The 16,515-nt window shown below is 41.3% G+C and overlaps 1 protein-coding gene across 1 annotated transcript in view; it reads left to right on the plus strand.

Annotated features, from left to right (window-relative positions):
• COL25A1 (collagen type XXV alpha 1 chain) overlaps positions 1 to 16,515 on the plus strand; it is a 457,778-nt gene that overhangs the window by 407,644 nt on the left and 33,619 nt on the right. Inside the window, exons 19-24 of the mRNA XM_056116824.1 lie at positions 3,923 to 3,985; positions 6,351 to 6,419; positions 7,303 to 7,347; positions 9,038 to 9,082; positions 10,018 to 10,095; positions 15,918 to 15,941. Coding sequence (XP_055972799.1) covers positions 3,923 to 3,985; positions 6,351 to 6,419; positions 7,303 to 7,347; positions 9,038 to 9,082; positions 10,018 to 10,095; positions 15,918 to 15,941 — 324 coding nt within the window. The remainder of the gene's footprint in view (positions 1 to 3,922; positions 3,986 to 6,350; positions 6,420 to 7,302; positions 7,348 to 9,037; positions 9,083 to 10,017; positions 10,096 to 15,917; positions 15,942 to 16,515) is intronic.

The following is a 16,515-nucleotide window of genomic DNA, read 5'->3' on the forward strand; positions in this document are numbered from 1 at the left end:
CTCATTTTTGTATAATAAGACTTACTCCCAAGGTGGTTTCCAAATATGATCTCTGTGAGATCGCCCACGGTCGAGGCGTTTGCTTACCTAGCAATTGACAGACCCAGGTTCGATCCCCAGCATGGCACAGGGTCCCTGCAAGCCCTAAGCCCTCACAGGAGTGATCTCTGAGTACCACCAGGTGTAGCCAAATAAAACCAAGGCAAACCAAAAAGTGATCTGTGCTTGTATCATATTCAGTTGCTGCCCATTACTTTCCTTCCCCTGTTTTTTTCCCCTCTGTTCTAAGGAACGGAAATGCAATTGACAGTAAAAATAATCACTTGCTTATTTTTTAAAATCATATCAAAATGTTTGTAAAACTGTAGGTTGTCATAGCCTTTGTCCAGACATTTCAAGAGATTCTAGAAACTTTAAACTGCCCATCAGTTCAAGTTAGACAAAAAGAATTTTTTAAGGTTAATATTGATTGAGGAGATTTCAAGATCTCTGACCTTATCCCCTGCCCCTTTCCAAAAGGAGGAAAGCTCATTCTTAGTAAATCTGCATTCTAACCTACACGTTGCTGATGTGTATTAAACTTTGTTTTGTTTCACAATCCCATATGACTTGGGAAGTATATATTGTCTCATAAAATGATGGTATAGTCACATGAGAAAAATGCCGAGTTATTTCTTCAAAGAATCAAAGAAGTTCTGAGTGTACGTGGTAATGAAACAAGAAGAATCAATTGCATCTATTGGTTGCAGAAAACACAGAAGCAGGAGTAACCCCCAGCACCAGTAATTATTTATTATTACTCCTAATAATAGTAATTGCTAAGACTTGAGCCTATAACATCAAGGCAACAGTAATGGGGAGCATTTATTGTTTCTTGACTTTTTCCCAAGTGATGACCTCAATTTCTCTTGCTTGTACTATTCTGTAGGTCTTGATTAAGCCATTTTTTAATAATTCTAGAATCTCCCATTATCTGACACTTCAGGATGCCAACTTGTTAAGCCAGTCTTTAACTCAATGATATATTGTGTACCAACAGTTCTCAAACAGTTTGGCCTCAAAAAAATCCTTTCGAATACTTCAAAATTGGGATTTACAGAGCTTCTGTCCATTTATCTCTTGATATTTATGTACTTTAAAAAACAAAGCTGAGAATTTCTAAAACCCATTACAAGTTAATTAAATAACATACTTTTGAAATGTAACTGAACTTTCCAAGACAAACAAACAAAAAAAATAGCAAGTTACAGTGTCATGCTTTTCTAAAAAATATCTTTAATGTGTTTCTTAATCCAAGGCAGCTGGATTCTCATATCTGCTTCTGCAGTCAATCTGTTACACTTTATTATTTTGGTTTAAGTACATGAGGAGGGGCCTCATATAGATACTTCTGTGAACAAGTGGAGATTATTTTAATAGCCTTCGCATAAAATTGTATGCAAATTTTATTTTGATACCAACCCAAATGCTACAAGTAGAATGCCTTCAAGTACAAGAAAGTTTCTTGAAGTTTAGATGCAGGGTGGATTCTGAAACTCTGCCAAAGGACTTTTCTTACTTTTTCTTCCCTGATGAAGGTGCATGACTAGATGTGAGAATCCTGATGAAAGCTTAGGGACATAAATAATCAATCCAACCAGTTAATGCCACAGTAGTCATATTTGTATTCTCTTTATCTCAACCCTGAAGCAGGAGGAGCAAAGAACAATCCTCTCCTTCATCCTTGCAAAATAGAGAGAATAAGAGTGTCTTTCTAGGGGTCGAGGACTCCGGAACTGTGATCCTAGAGCTGAGTATGCTATTTCCCCCCAAACAAATTGATGAGTTGAAATAAATATAAATATAAGGTAGACACATTCCTGGAGCGGCATGATGAGGTGTAAGGAATCATACACCAAGCCGTGGAGCCAGGTCACTGGTGTGGCACACCGGATCACATGCTTTGCCTCCCTGAGCACCGCCAGGTGTGGCATAAAGCCAAAATTTTTCAATAAAATAGGTAGCTTGGTAGTGCTAAAGGCCGTGACTTTCAAATGCACTGCATTTCAAGTGTATCTTTAAGTAAAAGTTTTACCATGAAAATTAAGTTTAAATAAGCTTTCTATACATCTACATGTGAGAATTCCATGTATGTTCCATTTTTTAAAGGAAAAAAAGGGATTATCTTTGAGCTGGAGAAATAGTACAAGGGATAAGGCACTTGTCTTGCATGTCAGTGGCCCAGGTTTAACTTAGCATCAAGTATCGTGTGTGGCCTCCAAAAAAAAAAAAAAATACATCTTGACTACTGACATCACAAAATGTCTTTTATTTATATGTGAATTATAAAATTGCATGCTTCCACTTTTCTACAAACTAACACTAACCCAAACAAGAAGAAACGTTTGCAACATTTACTCTTTTTTCTTTCTTTTATGGTGCTTTTATTTGCTTTGCTCAGAGTGACATCACTATGTCTACCTGAAGACGTGCCAGAGTGTTATCTACCTATTAACTATTAACTTGCATCATATTTTTATGATTATAAATAGTTACCAATGATACACATTACTTTAATACAGATATATTTTTTCTTAACTTTATAGGGTGAATATTTTGTATTTTTGTATACATTTGTATATACATTTGTTTATATTGTCTTACTGGGAGAAACTTGGAACTTATAAATAAATGTATTTTTATCATTTATATGAATAAGTCAAACTTTCATAAGATATAGAATGCTCATCACTGATTCTCTGAATATAGTTGATTTTCATTTCAGGCCACTAAGAAATTCAGCCAAAGTTATTTATTCAGGTTCTCTTTTTTGTTATGTATAAATGCACATGAACAGGCAGAAAGACTTTCACAAACAAGAGACATAAAGCATTAGTGACTCTCCACTTTCTCATACCGGTCTCAGAGTTGGAAATAATTAGTTTTTGATTCTATATTGACATGAAACATTTTGTAGGGCAATATCCTTTTTCCCCACCCAGTTTTATATGGTCTATTTTTAAAATTCCCTTGTGTCACAAATATTTTATGATATATTTTAACTTCTTGTAAAGCACTGTCTCTGTATCTTCCTGTTTCCTTTCCAGCATCCTAAAGCAAAGACTGAAATATCTGAATTTCTGCTCCAGTCACATCCACTCCATCAGTCATCTACTGCTGCCCACAATATTCCCCTCCTAAGCTTGCAGGACTCAAAAGAAGAGACCATAATTATCTCAGTTTCAGAGAAATAGGAACTTGAGCGAGCATGTCTGGGCTCCTGTTGCTCTGTGTCTCATGAGGGTGCAATCAAGCTGTGAACTCTGTGTTCACATATGTGTCTCCACTGAGGTTGATCAGATGGTCACAGACTCACTTGTGTAGTTTTCCACAACTTTGGTCCTCACCAGTGGCCTCTTCAGAGGGCCGCTTTACCCGAAGCAACTGGTCTAAGTCAGCAAGAACAAGAAATAGCCCCTAATGGAAGTCACAGTCTTTTTACAGCTTTGTCTCAGAAGGCATTTTTTGGTTTGTTCATTACCTCTGAGTCTGTAAATCCACGTTTCAATGGAAGGAACCACAGGGGGGACATGAATAACAGGACTGGGAATTGCTGGGGTGTGTTTTGGGGGAGACCCACCGCATCCACCCAAATGTAATGGATCTGGGTTTGATGAGGATGATAAACATGAGAGCAGATGAGAAAGTAGGTCATGAAGACAGCAATTTAGTTTTGTTATCACTTTTACTTTATTAATAGCTTTTCCAAAACCACTTTCACTGATTAAAAGCTGCTCTGATTAATTTTATAGTCAATAGTTGGACCACGGTAAGAGATCTGTATATAACCAAGGGTGAAAATCCCTATAGAAGAAAATCAGATTGCCTTTTCACTTATTTCCTGTCAAATGAATGAAAACCCCATGTCCTCTCTATTTTAAAGGGAGAACCAGGTTTCATTGGTCCCCAAGGAGAACCAGGCTTACCAGGCTTGCCAGGAACAAAGGTAAATGGAGTCTTTTTCTCTCACATTACTTTTTGAAAGTTTCTGTCATATTTTTTTGTCATATGTCTTATGTGTGCCATTATGTTGAGAGAAAATTTGTGACTGTATTATTTAGGTGACCAAATATTTTTTCCTAGCAAAGAATTACAAAGGGTCAAGCTGTGGTTCAGTGATAAAACTCATGTCTTACATGCAAGAGGCTATGGTTCTACCCCATGGCACCTAAAAAAAGAAGAAGAAAAAGAAGTTAAAAGTTCTATTTCACCCATTACCACCATTTCTATTAGAACACATTGCAAATAGAGGACTATGAGATAATTTCAGAAAACTTAAGGCAAGATGTCATGATGAAGAGCTTTATTGGCTGTATAGCAGTCTTTGCCTCAGCGTGTGTTGCATTCACCAGTTACTCCTAAACACTTTTTGATGCTCTTAGACTCTGACCTTACAGAAAAGTCAGAGAATTGTGAGGAGGAGAGCTAAAATCCATTGACTCCTGGTCCTCATCACCAATTTTAGGTCACACTTGTAAATCAGACAGTCTTACTGTTACCCTTCACTCCCTGAATTTCAAAGGAAAGTACTGATGTCATATAGATTCCTGTGTACCTCATCCCCAAAAGATCCATCCAGAGCAACATCTGCAGAGAGATTCGGTAATGAAAACCACCTCCTGATCTTCCTCTTGGCAAACCTAGAGAGGGATCTGAAAGGGAAGTCTTTATGCCACCATATAAAAACCCTGTTGCTGGGGAGACAGGCCCATAGTTCTCTTTTTATCTACCCAGTAGGACATAAAAAGGTACAGCTCTGAGGACAGAACTTTATTCATGACAGACTCGTGAATCAAAGAAGAGGCAAAATTAGATCAAACTGCATTCTTTGATTTTTTTTTTAAAATCATAGCAGTCTTTGCCTCAGTGTGTGTTGCGTTCACCAGAAAGAGGCCAGGATGGTTTCCAAGAGCTCAAGAAATATGTTCATGCTCTGCTCTGACAAAAGGATCCTCGTTTCTGCTGGTCAAGAGAAAATTACTCTAATCCTCGTAAATGGAAACTATGTGTGCCTAAGGGGTACTGAAACTTGATCAAATTTATTCGGAATTGCTATTTTCTCAAGAAATCTCTTTTCACATAATGAGCTGCCAGGCTTATTAACAAAATGTGAGGTGGGGGCCTGGGAGCTGGCCCAGGGGGCTGGAACAGAACCCCAGATTCCATTCCCAGCATCACACAGGTCCCCCCTGCCCCAGCAGCACCCAGATGGGAGTCACCCCTGAGCACCCCTGGGTGTGACCCTCACTGCCGCCCCCAAAGGAAGATTTTTTTGGTTAAGCCTGACCAGATTTGACAAGAAAGGCAGTTTCTAGAATAAAAGAAAAAGAACAAGAGATAAATAAGCATTCACGTTCATGTAAGTTTTGTTTTATTCAGGCCTGTAGCCTCAGAGCCAGGAGGAAAGAGTCCGTGTATCTCGTGGATAAAAACCAAAAAGGTGGGGGAGGGGGGAGGCGATGGAGAGACCAAGGAGATTGGTCTGGGTCCTAAGCATTGTTTCTCTGCATCCTTTTCCGACTTTGTTCCCTTTCTGTGGCCATCTTCCTAAAAATAAGCCAGCCCCACATTTTTTTCTCCCGACTCATGAAGCAATCATACTGAATGCAAAATCCATGCAGTGCTGTTTTCAGGTGTAATGATGACCTTGTTTTCAGGTGTAATGATGGCCTTCACCCACCCTTTTCCAGTTTACCCACATCTCTTTCTGAGGGGCGTTGACAGAAACACTTCCTTATCTCAGTCATGGACATATGGCCAGAGAGAGGTCTCAGAGGGCAGGGCACTTGCTTTGGCCCAGATTCAGTCCCCAGCATTCCATGGGATCCCAAGCATTGTACCAAGAGTGGCCTTGAGTCAGCTACTGAACCAAATGGGTGTGCTAATAGAAAGATGAAGCCATGGTTTGCATTGCTACTGAGCTCATCTGTTTGGGTTCCTGGCCAGTAAATAGCAGCCCTCTGCTTTCTTTGACTTTATTTATGTCACTTATTATCGATAGCACAGCGGTAAGGCGTTTGCCTTGCACGCAGCCAACATGGCTGACCCGAGTTCGATTCCTCCGCCCCTCTCGGAGAGCCCGGCAAGCTACCGAGAGTATCTCACCCACACAGCAGAGCCTGGCAAGCCACCTGTGATGTATTCAATATGCCAGACACAGTAACAACAAAATCTCCAATGGGCCCACTCGAGCAAATCGATGAACAACAGGAGGGCCTTTACCTTTTACCTTTTATTATTGATCTACAAGGGCCAGTCTTTGTGCAAGCAGGCAAAGGAATGTGTCACTTACTGCCTGCAATTTGTGACAGGGTGAGCGTGGGGCACTGGGGCCCCCTGGAAGAGGAGAGCGTGGAGAACCTGGCATCCCAGGACCCAAGGTTAGTTCCCTGAGGGGAAGTCACATACTTCCCAATGGGTTTTCTCAACCTTTCCCCAACCCTGTTTCCTGGTTCCCTATCCTACTAGTTGACCCCTTAATTGTGCTCTGTGTTAGCCTTATTTACACAATTTGGGGCTATTCTGGGGACACCCAGGTCAGGAGGGGGTGGAAATCCCCCAGGTGAGCACCAGAAGTGCCCTAGAAGGTGAAACGAAAATGATCTCTTACATTTTTCATAGTACGGATGATATTTAAGGAGCCGAAATCACTAGTCATTTCTTAACATTCACACCAGTCTCCTCCTTTCAAACGGGAGTTCCCAGTTTGACTTCCAGTCTACTCTGTTCTCTTCTGTGATTTAACAGCGTGTCCAAGTGGGAAGGGCGGGGAGCATCCTGTCAGTGGGTTATTATCACTGCATGGGGACTAAAACTCTTTGTGGAGAACGTGGAGGCTGCTGAGTTGGTTTCTCAGTAGCCGGTGGTGGGGCCCCTTGAAAACATTAGAGCTGAGGGTTGATTTGACTCTTCAATCTGTCCTTTCTCTTCCTGAGAATTAAGATGGTAACACTTAATTTTAATAAGCCATCTCAAGGCACAGATTTCGATTTACTCTGATGACAAGAAAGCGTGTGCAGACCCATGCTGTTGAGACTGATGAGAATCCCTCACAGGTCTGCCCCCCTCCTGACGGAGGGCAGGGGTGGGGAGAGCAGGGAAGGACCTATAATTCAGGGGATCAGGCAACTTTGCTGCGAGCTTCTCTGTGGATTCTGGGCCACTGCTAATCTCTTATTCTGTATTTCCACTGTTTTCTCCTCTCTCTCTCTCTCTCTCTCTCTCTCTCTCTCTCTCTCTCATCTTTCTGTTCTCCTGCCATAGGGAAAACAAGGTGAATCGGGAACTAGAGGCCCAAAGGGGTCCAAGGTCAGTAATGGGATGACAACTGTCAGTAATGAAATGACCACTGTGAATAACAGGATGACCAATTTTAGTGACTTGAGACCTTCAGGAGTTGAGCTTTGACTTTTGTTCATGTTCATGCTCTAGGTTGAACTCTCAGTGGGGGTGTAATCATTTCATTCTGAGCACAATCAATCCTGTTTCTTTTTTTTCTTTTATTTTCATAAAGTTACAAGCCGTTTCTTTCAAGTTTGTTTTGTATATTCTTGACCTCAGACTATTCCGTAAGAAAAAGTGTGGTTTGATCTTTTCACCCTTATTTTTTATTCTCTTATTTTTTCATCTGTTTTTTCAGTCTTATTTTCACTCTCTCTATAAGAGAGTGAATATAATTATTCACTTATATTTTCACTTTTCAAATTTATCATAAAGGTTATACTTAGCTTTATAATCGGTTGAGTCCCTTCAAACCATTAACATTTCACCACCAATTAAAGTCGTTTTATCATGTTCTATATTGTATCTACAATAATTTATATGCTGTTAGCAGAATTGTGTTATTTAAGGTACTATTAGCTAATGGCATGAAAAAGGAGTGAAGCAGAGAGCAGAAATTAGTAATTCTCTATTCATTGCAAATTTAATTATCATGGTCAGTGCTCTTAGCATAATGAGAGCATGAAAATACTAGAATTCCTTTCCTGCCTAACTTCATTGGTTCTCACCCAGTTTGTAGTAATTTGTAGAAAAACATTATAAAAATGTTTTAATTTCATTTAGAAAAAGGATGTTATCAACGTAAGGCTATTTTATAGAACCTTCAAATCTGTGTAGTTTCCAATATCCAAATACTTAAATGTAGAGTCCTGAGAATTTTGCATGTTCTCTGGATGTCTTCAGCTGCTATGAGCAGGTTCATGACACCATTGAGGCAGCTTCCTCATGTGGCACTTAAGTAAGAGAGAGAAGGCTGGATTTGGGCCCACTGACTTCCTCTCTGCCAGCCAGTTCCAACTGAGGGCTGTCCTCCTCAGCACCTTCACGCATTAAAATATCTAGAGACAAACTTTCCTGATCCCAGATATCAGAGGGGTTCTAGCTGATGAGCATCCTTGCCTCCTAGAATGAGCTCTGTCCCAATTATCTGTACGTCTGTTCTCAGAGGGCAGACAACCCAGCTAATTAACCTTTACCCTTCACCCCAAATGTCTTCATAAAAGGCAAGAACATGACTCAACCTGAGGGGTAAAAGCTTACTTTGGGGTTCATAGAAACCTTTTTTTCCCATTGCTTTGAATATCCTGAGTGAGAGAGTTATTATATAGAGTCTACATTCAATATACTCCATCTTTGGGGGTCGGAGCAATAGTACAGCGGGTAGGACATTTGCCCTGCATGTGGCCGACCTGGGTTCGATCCCCAGCATTGTATATGGTACCACCAGGAGTAATTCCTGAGTCCAGAGCCAGGAGTAACCCCCAACCATCACTGGGTATAACCCAAAAATACATAAAAAAATAAATACTCCGTCCTCAGAAAGGGGAATTTTAATATTCTACAACAGCATTAAGTGCATTGGTTGTGACTTTTGTTGCTGGCCATGCCAAATGTCCATGGGAACTGCTCTGTGGTATTAAATACGTCTTTAATTGGAGATCTTTCTAGACTATCAACACACTACTAATTCTTTTTTCTCTCTTTTCACTGGCAAAAGGGTGAGCGAGGTGACAAGGGTGACTCAGGAGCGCTGGGTCCAAGGGTGAGTGTGCTGTCTGCCTGTCCCCACACCTGCCCCACTAAGGTCAGACTGGAGTATGTGGTCATGCAGGTCTTCATGAGGTTCTGGACGGGAGGGGTCGGGCAGGGGGGTCCTGTCACTATTCCCATGGTTGCCCCCGTCATATTATTTTTAACATAGACCCCAACATCAGGGAGCATGTACGTCCTTATGGATATGTAAAAACTGACTCCAGGAGAAGGACTAAAGAACTCTATCTTACACTCTGCTTACATTGATCCATATTTTCAGAGCCTTTTAAAATCCCAGGCAAGAAATTAGAATGTGATCATTGAAATTAATAGAGCAAATGAGTAAGATATGTGTTTCAAATATATACTGGTGATATATATTAAATATATATTGTGCATATGTATAGATATTTGGATTCCTAAATAGAGATATTCTTTTTGTTCCCTGTTTGTCATAATTTTAATTAAATTATATTCTCACTGGGAAAGTCAGGTCTACAAAATGTGTTTTAAGTTCTTAAAGAGTGAGGTGAGGCCAATGAAGTACAGAGGGAAATAGGTTAGAGGTTGCATGAGTAAATGTGAATAAAGGCAGCAGAAGTTTTGCAACTCAAATCAGTAATTTTCTGAAGTTTGTGCTTTGGGGGACCATGTAAGATACCAGGGATTGAACTGGGGTCAGCTGCATGCAGGGCAAATGCCTTACCTGCTGCACTATAACTCAAACCCCAAATCATATATATTTTTAATAAGATTTCAGACCTTTAACCAACCACAAACATGGAGTTATAAGGGGTTGGTTTCCTTTGTGATAAGGACAAACTTTGAAGAATCATTTATTCTTCGAGTACAAGTGGGTCAGAATCAGGAATGGATGGTTGTGAGTTAATATTTCTATTTCCCCATGGTGCCCCTCCATTCTAACCTAACTTTCCCTCTTACTAGGGTCCTCCCGGACAAAAGGGGGATCAAGGTGCCACAGAGATCATCGACTACAACGGCAACCTCCAGGAAGCCTTGCAGGCAAGTGACCGTCCCCTCCTGACACTAAGAGCAACACTGATGTGTACAGATAGCAGCTGCCCAGCCACCCCCAGCCCTGTCCAAATGTGTGTCCTTGTCAGTCTTTCCTATCTCCCTCCAAATATGCTTCCGTCAGAACCATGTGTACCTCTTGTGTCCTTGCCTGGGGAGGGGGGACTCTGCTGAAGCAGGTAAAAGCCCTGTAAGAGGTGGAGCTGTGCACCCTCAAATCTCAGCTCTCTGCCTATTAAACGTCGGACTCCGGGCTGCTTATTGAACCCCTCTGTGCCTGGGTTTGGAGAATGTAGTAGCTGCCCCATGAGTTACGAAGAGGTGCAAATGCATCAGCAGCTGGTAAGCACTTAGGACAGTGCTTGACACAGGGAGAGTCCTCTGTCGGCTCAATGTTGCGAGAATCCCATTCTTCCCTTTTGGTTAGGAGCAACCCTTACACTGTGTGGCTTGAATCCGTCGCCTTTACTTCCCCTCTAACTCTGTCTGCCTCAGACACCTGCACTCTGGCTAGCGCGCGCTCTGCTCATCTGTGCGATGCCTTCTGCATCTTCCCTCTCAATTCTGATCTGCACGACCTTTAAGAGAATATATTCATTATGGAGCCTCTGTTGTCTTCTCCGCATCCATCAATACATAGAATGTTGCCGGTTCCCGCTCCCTCCTAGCCTGCTTCCCTTCCTTGGCTCGTTTCTGTTAGTAATGCCTTAAGTCTTTGAAATCTTTTACATCGAAACTTTTAAGGTCTGTTAAACCTGTCCTCGGTCCTGCCTCTAATATATCAGACCAAAGCTGCCTCTTTCTTTTCCACAGTGTGTCTGAGGTCGCACCCTTCCCTCCATCCCAGGGAGTTCCACATTCTCCCATTTCCACTCTAACACTGCACTAAACCTTTCTCTGGTGCTCCTGCCCGTGCTCTGTGCCTTCCCTGGCCACAGGTCGGTCAGTTCATTGCCAAAACCAAGCCTGCTCTATGTGACGTTTAAGACTCTGTAATCCTTGCCTTTCCTTCACTAAACTTTCTCTGCACAACACACCTTTTCCCCTACAATTGTCATTTATCATGTCAGTAAAATAGTTTCCTCTTTTTGCCTGGCTTATTGTGTTCTTTTCTCTCTTTCATCCACCTGTCTAAACCCGCTCTCATCCCCTGGATGTACCCTGCCTCTGAATCCCTTAAATCCTACTGGTCAAGCTGCAAAAGTTAACACGTAATTGTGTTCCAGCCACATCATTTATTTAGTCTTTAGTCTCACCAGATTACTTTTTGGTGTCTACAAACATACATCATGCTTATTTCATATTACCCTAGCATGCCTTAGACAGGCCTGGCTTGTAAATATTACATAAACTGCTATTAGTTCAGAAAGTGGCTATATTTAGCTCATATGTACAAGCCATTTCTTTACTTGACAGTTATTATATTTAAACTGAGTTATTTTAAATCTTTGCCATCTTATACTTATTTGAGTTTTTCCTATAGTTTTAATTTCACTGTAGTCCTCTAAATATGGCAGGTCTACCTTCTGATGGGTTCCTTGTAACTGCTACCATTTTTAACTAAGAAGACTTTAACAGAACAATTTTTACAGAAGCTCTCTTCAGCTCCACCTGTTTTTCTATTCCTTTCACTTCTTTTCCTTCTGATAAAACACTAAGAGAAGCACCTTTACTGCTTGCAGACATGCATCTCTAAAGTGAGCAGTCTAGGCCGGAGTGATAGCACAACGGGTAGGGCCTTTGCCTTGCATGCGGTCGACCCTGGTTAGATTGCTGTCATCCCATATGGTCCCCCAAGCACCGCCGGAGTGATTCCTGAGTGCAGAACCAGGAGTAATCCTGGAGCATTGCCGGGTGTGACCCAAAAAGCAGAAAAAAAATAATAAAGTGAGCATCCCATGCTGACACTTGCCAGAGCGGTTGTGAAGCTCAGTGCCTAGTTTGCTACATTGCTCCCTTATTCCATAACTTATTCCCACACACACTAAGTAAGCATAGGAAGAGAGAAAGAGGTAGAAAACAAGTTTTGGGTGCTGCAACTCTGTTTTCAGAGTTCTTTCTTAGTAAAGATAGGCACTGTTTAAACATCGTTACCTGGTTTGTAAATTTTCCTCTTACCTCTCAATATCATCAGTTTTATTGCCTGTAGAAGCATCTGGCTCCTTCTCTTCTATGAAATGCTCCAATCCTATTGGTCAGGGTTGTTTTTCATAAAAATAAAACCTTCATTTTGGGATCTTCTGTCCTTTGTATGAACAGAGCTAAGCATGAAGCTGCTCTTAGCCTGAAGCCAAAGTATGTTCTGAACCTCTTCTCTGCTGCTGACTAGCTAGACTTGGGTGGGGAGAAATCACCTAATGTGTCTGTACTCTATTGGTCTTATTTATAAAATGGGGGTTGTTTGGGGAATAGTTTTTTCTCTGAGCCCATAAAATCAAAATATCTATCAGGATCATTTTCAGTTCCTGAACGCTTTTTTGATATGCTGAAATACACTACACGTTTGTAAAAATTTATTCTTGTTTCTTGATATGAAAGGGTGGTTGCCCGCTCCTTCTGTTGTATCTAAAGTTCTGTGACTATAGACATATGACACCATCACAGCAACCAGTTCATCTTTATATCTTATGAATATAATCCTAAAAGTGGATTCTTTTTATGGGGTTAGTTGTTAGAGAGGTCATGTGTTGTGCTTGTAAGTTGTTCATAGTTATTTGTCTGTACTTAAAAACTATTTGCGCCCAGGCTAGAGAGATAGGACAGGGATACAGTTCTTGCCTTACTTGCAGACAATCACAGTTCAATTCTCGGCATCACATGTGTTTCACTGAGCAGCACCAGGAATCACTCCTGAGCACTGAACCAGGAGTAATCTGTCATCACCACCGGTCGTGATCCAAAACCCTCCCCCAAAATCAAAATCTTATTTTTACCTGGAGCGATAGCACAGTGGGTAGGGCGTTCGCCTTACAAGCAGCCAACATGGCCGACCCGAGTTCGATTCCTCCGCCCCTCTCAGAGAGCCCGGCAAGCTACCGAGAGTATTCGATATGCCAGACACAGTAACAACAAAGTCTCCAATGGAGACGTTACTGGGCCCGCTCGAGCAAATCGACGATCAACGGGAGGGCCAATATTCTAGTGGATTCAGTTCCTAATATAATCAAATTAAGTAGCCATTCAACTGAGAAGAGATGGATGTTCATTATAATTCTCCAACAAATAATGGATTTCAGTTTTGCTGGTTTCATATCATTATTGCCTTTTCTCTTTCTCTTTTATGGGGGAGTGAGGGGTAAGATCACACCGAGAGGTGCCCAATGGCTATTCCTGGCTCTGCTCAGACGTGATGCTGACAGTCCTCCAGGACCCATACATAGTGTCATGTGTTCAAACCAGGGTTGTCCAGATACCAGACAGACACTTAGACACCTGGACCATCTCTCCAGCTCCTGGCCTACTCTTTTTTGTAATGCTAAAATTCTAGGAAAATTGGAAAAATTGGACCATATTGCACTTTTAAAAAACATCGGAGGCCCAAAAGAGCACTCAAGAGAGTAGGGAGATGCATAGCAAGCAAGAGACCTAAGTCTGATTCCCAGTACCTCATGGACCCCTGAACATTACCAGAGCAATTCCTAAGTAACCCCCAAGCACCACCAGGTGTGGCCCAAAAAACTCAACAAAACTGAATTAAATAATCATATTAGAAATAGAAATTGTTACTGTTGCCTCTACTAAAAATTGTTATTTACATAAACTTCTTCCATAATCCATTGATTTTTATTTAAGGTGGTTAAGTTTCCACAATTAGTGGTAAAATCTCTTCATTTTCCTAAATCAAGATTTTAAAAATTATCAGGTGCAGCTGAACCAAACTGCTCTCCAATGTAAATATTGGGTGATTTGAAGTGTGCCTCATTATGAGAAATAAGAAGAAACAGCCTTGGCATCTCTGAAGCTTGCATAAGCATTTCGGGGATGAACCACAGGCAGTTTGATCACACAGGCTGGCCTTTACCACATACCCAGCCTCACTAGACCGCTGAGTCTTTCTCCATTGCTACCCCAGATCTTGCTGTTCAAATCATATCTGGATTTCCAGAGAAAGCTCTTCCAGCTGGAGCAACACAACAGTGAGTTGGGCATTTGCCTGGCACACAGTTGACCCATTTCAGACCCCAGCACCCCATTGGTCCCCTGAGTGAATCCTGAGTGCCCAGCCAGGAGTAAGCTCTGAGCACCACCCGTGTGACAGCAGAACAAATAAGCAAAATAGAGAGAGCCCTGCCGAGCTTGGAAGTTCTCACTCAGGGGCCCAGCTACAAGAACTCTAGAGGAAACCTTCCCTTCAGACCTCCTTGGTGTGAGCAAAGGCCCTGCGGCAGAGCTGGGAAGAGCCCTGTGTGAAGAAAATTCTTCTTTTTTCAATTGAATAACTGAGATGAACCCTTATAACAAGATCCTTTTAACCCTATTAGTTCAGTGACCTTAATAAATGTATTTAGTTATAGAACTGATTACAAAACATGCTTTTATCCTTGTTATGAAAAAAGAAGACAGCAAGTTTTCTCTAGATGGAGAATAAATTTCCCTTTCTAAAGGGTATGATTCTGTTTTCTCACTAAAAACAGTTTGTAAAATGGAAAGCAACAATCAGGAAACTTTCTACTTTACTATTTTCTAATAGTTTTTTTTTTTTATAAATGACTCATCCATCCACGGTGGCAAAGAAGTTGTTTTTTCATAATTTTTAATCCAGCTCATTACAGCCAAATTCCTGAAGAATAAACTAGGTGGGCCAAAGAAGTGTGAAGTGGTTATAGAACCTACAGAACTTTTATCACAAGACTCAGGCTAAAAGGTAAAGGTAAAGGCCCTCCCGTTGTTCGTCGATTTGCTCGAGCGGGCCCAGTAACGTCTCCATTGGTGACTTTGTTGTTACTGTGTCTGGCAAATCGAATACTTCACGGGGAGCTTGCCAGGCTCTGCCGTGCGGGCGAGATACTCTCGGTAGCTTGCCGGGCTCTCCGAGAGGGGCGGAGGAATCGAACTCGGGTCGGCCATGTTGGCTGCGTGCAAGGCAAATGCCCTACCGCTAGAAAATATTAATACAGGGGCCAGTGATGTAGCTCAGTGGTACAGGGGCTTGCTTGCATGTGAGACCCTGAGTTCAGTCCCTGGCAACACACACACACACACACGCACGCGTGCGTTAGTACAAAGTGATTCATGGAGTAGGGATCAGATTATCAGTAGATTCATACTTTGAGATTCTATATTCTGTAATGTGCTCTAGCACTTTTTTCCAAGAAATTAAATGAATTATACATCAATGTCTGTCTGTAGTTATGGCACATGCAGACACATTCACACAACTATTTCTGATGCATAAATAAGGGAAAGAGGGAAACTTCTACTGATAGAATTGGAGATTTCCGTTTGTTCTAACTGAACCTTTCTAGAGGAGTGCTTTTGTGAGTAGTAGTTTCTCAGTTCAGAACCCCCCCAAACATCTAGTATGCATTTTACTACACATTTCTTAAGTCAGATGCATAAAAGTTTGAGTTTCTTTTTTCATCATCCAAAGAGTTTTAAATAAAATCCTCAAAATAATTTTGAAATCTTGGCACTGCTATGTTTTCTTCATGTGACGATAGCAGAATGTGTACTCAATTTCTTGTCCATTCTTCCAAGATAACAGACTTGCCAAAACATACTCCAAAAATTGAATATTTTCAGAATTGTATTATTGTACTTGGGCACGCAAAAGAGGTAACTCTATCTTTCTCACTACATTTCCCCAACAGAGGATTACCACCTTAACTGTCACGGTAACTCCCAATGCATGATCTGTGTGGTTTGTGCTGTGTTTGGATGCTGATGCATGCTGGTGCTGGTGGCACTAATAGAGCAACTGTTTTTCACCTGATACTTTTTTGTGTGTTTTCTTTTCTTCCTGACCTTTCACAATATTTGCCCTGATTGAATTTTTTTTTTTTTTTGCTGAGTTTAAAAGTCAAGAAAAGGTTCATGGTGCTAACTGGGTTAGTGAAGTGCATGACTGGCAAGTACAGGACCCTTAGTTTAATCTCCCCACCCTGTTCACTGCATGCCCCCAGGGACCCTCAGGCCCAAACAGTAAACTCTATGGCCAAGCATCACTTGGAGTAGGCCCTGTTTTTGAAGCGTCAAGGGAAAAGTGTGTTTTCTTCATTCATCTTTGCTTTATCTTAATAATAGAGCTTTATTCTTTGGTATATGGAAAATCAAGCCCTTCATGGCAGAAACGATGCTGTATCTATTTACCCGGGCAATATTCAAAGGTTAATTCATCCCAAAATGAAAGGGGGAAAGCAGAAATTTTATATCATCTTACAAAACAACTCAAAAGCATCTTCAGTATTA

The sequence above is a fragment of the Sorex fumeus genome, unplaced genomic scaffold (genome assembly GCF_029834395.1).
Source record: "Sorex fumeus unplaced genomic scaffold, SorFum_2.1 ptg000033l, whole genome shotgun sequence".
Classification (NCBI taxonomy): Eukaryota; Metazoa; Chordata; class Mammalia; order Eulipotyphla; family Soricidae; genus Sorex; species Sorex fumeus.